The following is a 6000-nucleotide window of genomic DNA, read 5'->3' on the forward strand; positions in this document are numbered from 1 at the left end:
GCTAATTGAAGCCTTGATTGCCGAATATAGAAAAGTTGTGGCTCTTTGTTCACATGGGAACAGCACACATGAAACCATTGTATGATCTCTCGACCTGCTAGAAATAAGACAAATCTTCCTTAAACTACAAAATAATATCTTGAGAACAAAGACAACACATGGTGCCACATCTAAATTAAAGTCAATCTCAAAGGATGTAACTTTTTGTCAAACTCACAAAACTTAAAACACTTAGTATGCCCCACAAATTGGTTTTAAATCTACTTCTCCTTATAAAATTGTAAACAAAGTGTAAAAGTAAAGGTGGCAGTGGTGGTGGAGAGAGTTGGTTTTCAGTGTTGTTTGTCATCGTTTAACGTCCGCTTTCCATGCTAGCATGGGTTGGACGATTTTGACAGAGGGCTGGCGAACCAGATGGCTGCACCAGGCTCCAATCTTGATCTGGCAGAGTTTCTACAGCTGGATGCCCTTCCTAATGCCAACCACTCCGAGAGTGTAGTGGGTGCTTTTTACATGGCCAGTCAGGGGTACTGGCAATGACCTCACTCAAATCTTTTTACACATGCCACCGGCACAGGTGCCTGTAAGGCGACGTTGGTAACGATCACGCTCGAATGGTGCCCTTTTACGTGCCACCGGCACGGAAGCCAGTTGGCTGCTCTGGCAACGATCATGCTCGGATGGAAAACAATTACGAGCTTGCCAGGATCATTGTTGTTAAATGAATTTGTAGTGTTGATGATGATGGTATTGATGGTATTCATAAGGAAAGAGAAAGCACATTTAATATCGAACTGTGGGACCCAGTAAGTGTTTCAAGGGTTGTGAATTCAATAAAAGGTTATATCTGTGGAGATTGACTTTAATTTTGATGTTATTAACAACATTCAATAAGTGGAAACCATTTAGGCCTGCCTCAGATGAGGAAATAAGTGCTGCATGGCACAATGTGTCATCCTTTTCTTTTTGTTTTTAGATGTTATGTCAAAGCACTATTAAAATTGTAGTGTATGGTAGTGATGTTCATGAGGAGAAAAGAACCATATAGCAAACAAACATTCAAAGGGCACACATGCTGTGTGTTTAGCTTGACTTGTTAGTTGGCAAATCTCCTGTCATGTTAAAAGCAGGGCACATTGGATAATAAAGGATCAGATGGTCAAGCCTTGGGATCAGGGCTGGCCTATAGTTAAACCGTAATAACACACATGCAAGTACTGTAAAATCCCATGTAATTTGTGTACCTGTGTAATTTATGCAGGTGACTTTCAGGATAAAAAAACTTCTACTCATGTAAAATTCGCACTTAAGTTTTCAGAATTGCTGATACGGCCAAGGGAAAAAGGTTTTCAATTTAGTTGTATTTAGCATAATTTCACTTGCTTTTGATTAGATTTTATTAAATTTTCATTAAACAAAAATAATTTCTCTTTAACAGGTGTTACATTGAAAGGTATTAAATTACAAAGTATTTGTATTGTTTATAATAAACTTTATTTTACATTTCTTGCCCACAAGAGATTATGTCCAATCTTTAGCATACTGCTGTATGTCTTCTCAAATCACGATCACAGGAAAAGTTGTTAATTACCAACAAAGCTGATAAATACACACAGGTGTTGCAAATTAAGTTTAATTACCCATAAACATCAGCTTGGATGACACTTTACTCAACCGACAGAAGAAGGTGATCAATCAAGCTGATTATGTAAACAGAATTATTTTCTACCTATTCTTGTTGGAACCTTTGATATGGAGTTTTAAAACTTTAATCCCTTTCATAGTTAGAAAATGTCAAGAAAACTTAAAATTTGTCATTGCCATTTATTGTTAATATGGGCAGAACTTACAAATCGTTTATTGCGAAGCAGAGATTAAATATGTGCTACATTGCGATAGGTAGAAACTCCAAGCAAAGTAAAATATGGCCCGGACTGAGTTTGCTAGCATGAATGTCAGACTTCAAAAAGTAGTTAACCATTTAATGGTTTTAGTAAATTTATACAGAAAAAGTCAGCATTATACCGTCCAGCATAAATAAAAGTCAACTTCACTATGTGTATAAAGCATTATTTTTTTCTGTAAAAACCTATTCTGACATTAAATGAGCCAACTTCCAATATGAATGCTTATGTTCTGTATGTCTTTTTTCAATGAAAATCTTTCAAAAAAAAAAAATTCTGGAAACTATCTACTCATGTAACTTATACACCCCCTAAAGTTTTTTTTTTTTTGTGAAAAAATGTGTAAATTACATGGTTTTTTACGGTGACTGATTTTGATGTCCAGCCTAGAGTATTTGAAAATGTGTGTAAAATAAGTTGAGGAACTAAATTAACCAGACCGTAATTGCAGTAATAACTAAGCTACTATTAATCAATTGTTACTTTTACTTGATTTACACTCACACATATATTTTTTCTTTCTTCCCACAGGACGCCAGTGCTATGCCTGCCCAGTCCTCTGAGAATATAACTGCAGTTGAAGAGGCAGTGTTTTCTTCTGTGGCTGGCACGGACAAACTTCACCATAAGTTGGCATCACTCTCTCAAAAAGTTCTCTTCAGTAGTATTGAATTCCAGCCTGCTCGAAAGGCACTCAATCTTCAGCAAGATACACTCAAATCCAAATATATAGTCTTGAATACTATTAGACCCGATAAAACCCTGGCTATTTCAGCTTCTGCATCTTCTAACAAAAATTCACAAACAGAGAATGAAGAAAATGGTAAGTTTGGTGGTATTCTTTTCGGGTGTTATTTTTCTTTAAAGTTCATTTTTTTATAATTTTTCATTGATGGAGTGTAGAACAAAATGCTTTGCAGTATGTTGTTCTTTATTTAAGTTTAAAATTTTCTTTGGGTTTATCGTTTTATCCTTCCTTAATCTATGAAATTATATCAAACATGCATTGATGTAATCAACTGTTCTTTTCTTCGAAATTTACTTGTTTCAGTCATTTGACTGCGGCCATGCTGGAGCAACGCCTTTAGTCGAGCAAATCGACCCCGGGACTTATTCTTTGTAAGCCCAGTACTTATTCTATCGGTCTCTTTTGCCGAACCGCAAAGTGACGGGGACATAAACACACCAGCATCGGTTGTCAAGCAATGCCAGGGGGACAAACACAGACACACAAACATATACACACACACTTATATATACATATACATATATACGACGGGCTTCTTTCAGTTTCCGTCTACGAAATCCACTTAAAATGCATTGGTTGGCCCGGGGCTATAGCAGAAGACACTTGCCCAAGATGCCATGCAGTGGGACTGAACCCGGAACCATGTACTTGGTTAGCAAGCTACTTACCACACAGCCTCATCATCATTTATATATTTAAAAAAAAAAAAAATTCTGTTTCATAATTTCTAATTCTTTCAGAAAGATGTTTTCATCGGCTGAGATAGAAATGTCTGTAAAGAACTTTTTTTTTTCCTTAGTCTTTCATCCAGGGTCAATAAAATATCTCACAGTTAAGAACTGAGGTTAATGTAACAAACCATATCCTTCCCTAAATGATGACAATTATTTTTGCTAGAAAGCATCCTCATCATTTTTATGAAACTTATATGTATGGAAGCCATATGGACCACAGATTGCAAGGGAAACTGATTTCCCCAAATGTCCCAGTGGCTTTCTGGAAGTCGTAGGTAATTTTGGAAAGCGGACATTAAATGATGATGATGATGATGATTAGAGCAGTGGAATAGCAGACTCTATAGTTGTTCTTTTACATTTTGATACCAAATTTCTTTGCCTCTTATCCTTCTGGAGTTGAATTTGTACTAATGAGAGGAAACCAGGCTTGATGTTTTACAAAGTATACAGCTGTGTTGAAACTATGTCAGGATACTTTTTTTGCCTTCATTCAAATAAGTACCTGTATTATAGTAGTAACAGTTTGACTGTACACAACTAACAAGTACATTATACTTCAGCCTAAGAAATTATTATTGTTGTTTCTAAAAGAAAATACTTGGCAGAATATGTTTTTCATATTTTTTATTTTCAGATACATCAACGATGAGTAATCAACGGGATGGTGATGGTCTGCCAACTCCCAGGTATGTTATCTACCCTGCAGACAAACTTTGCCTTGACTGGTGGCCTCGTAAAGTACAGAAAGTTGGTGCTGGCTTGCACAACTTGGGCAATACATGTTTCCTCAACGCAACACTGCAATGCCTGTCCTATACACCACCTCTAGTCAACCATTTACTTGGGGATGAACACACAAATAGCTGTGAGTAAACAATTTTTAGCTGAATTTATTCTCGTGGTTACTCTTTTTTTTATCCATTCTTTCCCCAATCTGTTTCTATTTATTTTTTCCTTAATCAACTTCTTCCACTTTATCGTTATCTACTCATGCCATTTTTTTGTCCCCTTTAACATTTCTTCCTTATCAACCGTTCATTGTCTCTTAGTTTGCTGTCCTTTTTCATCTCTTTCAGTTATTGTCTTTTCTTTTTGTTCTTATACACACCTCCATTTCCCTATCTTAACCACTGTTCTTTATTTCCCTATGTAACCTGTATGTCTCACACTTGAGATAAAATGAAATGCTACTGAGAGGAGAGATACACTGCTTGGGTAACAGACTCATAACTAACACAGGTAACAACAGTGCTCAGGAACATCTCTGAAGTCTTTATTTATTTTCTTACAGGCAAACAAGTAGGTTTCTGTATGATGTGTGAGCTTCAAACACACATACGACGCAGCTATGAAAATTCTGGCCATGCAATAAAACCTCAATCTATTTTGCAAAAGTTGAAAGGTATGTTATGCAAAACATCTTTTATCTCTATTGTTTACTTAGTGTTAAGATTCTAGTTCTCTCTAATTACCTAAAATATTCCATAGTTTTACCTGTAGGTAAGACCTTGGTGAATCCAAGTTATGAAATAGTTTCACATCTCCAGTTTTAGTAGTCTGAAATCATTTTGATAACCAATGCCCTTCAGAAAAGCACAAGTAATTTAAAATTTCATTTTCTTTTCCTTACATGGTTTATGCTGAGGTAAGATAATTGGAATTATGGAAAATAATTTGTTGTGTATCCCCTTCCTTGTGTTTCTTTCCCCAAACGAGAGTGAGTTCAACTAAATAAACTGGTATGTACATTATCTTTAGACATAAGCACAAGTCATTTTGTCCAATACCAACTTAGCACTGTCAGAGGTTTTATATTATATATCAGTTAATGATCCTTGATTTGTGTTACTATATTATTAAATACTCTGTTGTCTCTTTTTACAGTAATAGCTAAACATATGCACTTTGGTCGACAAGAAGATGCCCATGAATTCCTACGCTACTTGGTTGATGCTTTGCAAAAGTCCTGTCTGAATGGTTATTTAAAGTAATTTTCATTTTCTATTCCTTCTGTCAAAAACAACACTTCACGCACTTTCAACTTGCTTTTCTGTTTTTCAACATTGTTGACTTTCATTTCTTTTGTTTATGAAAATTATTTCTGTGTCTGTGTAGTTTTGTATTCTTAAAGTTTAGTTTTCTGGTAGGTATCACAGACATCGGTTGGCTTTCCCAGTTCTGTAATGCTTTGTTCATATAAAGGCTATTTTTGTTTCTTAGTTACTGATTTACAAGAAAGATTTTTCAGTTGTGTATTCAAGGAAATGTTATTTCTGACCATTTTGCATTATAGGTTAGACAAGTACAGTAGAGAAACCACAGTAATCAATCAGATATTTGGAGGATTTCTGCGCAGTCAAGGTGAGTAAAGTAGCTGTTTAGTTTTAATGTTTCACCTGTTATTAATTATTCATAGTAATTTTAATAATTTAGCTTTATAGTTGTAAATAAATGAGAAACAATATGGCTTTAGTTAGAAACGTTTTATTTCCCTGTGCTTAGATGTTGCGAGTTACTTATTTGTGGTCCAAATATATTTCCTTCTTTTATATGTAATGCTTGTTTACAAGCATGGCCGTGTGGTGAGAAGCTTGCTTCCCAACCACATGGT

At 35.4% G+C, this 6000-nt stretch overlaps 1 protein-coding gene across 2 annotated transcripts in view; it reads left to right on the forward strand.

Annotated features, from left to right (window-relative positions):
• LOC115211697 (ubiquitin carboxyl-terminal hydrolase 36) overlaps window positions 1–6000 on the forward strand; it is an 84334-nt gene that overhangs the window by 36284 nt on the left and 42050 nt on the right. For both annotated transcript variants that reach the window (XM_029780347.2, XM_029780348.2), the window contains 5 exons: window positions 2436–2727; window positions 4024–4254; window positions 4681–4791; window positions 5274–5376; window positions 5683–5750. In XM_029780347.2, coding sequence (XP_029636207.1) covers window positions 2448–2727; window positions 4024–4254; window positions 4681–4791; window positions 5274–5376; window positions 5683–5750 — 793 coding nt within the window. In that variant the 5' untranslated portion in view covers window positions 2436–2447. The remainder of the gene's footprint in view (window positions 1–2435; window positions 2728–4023; window positions 4255–4680; window positions 4792–5273; window positions 5377–5682; window positions 5751–6000) is intronic.

This window comes from Octopus sinensis, linkage group LG5 (assembly GCF_006345805.1).
Source record: "Octopus sinensis linkage group LG5, ASM634580v1, whole genome shotgun sequence".
In the NCBI taxonomy this organism is placed as follows: Eukaryota; Metazoa; Mollusca; class Cephalopoda; order Octopoda; family Octopodidae; genus Octopus; species Octopus sinensis.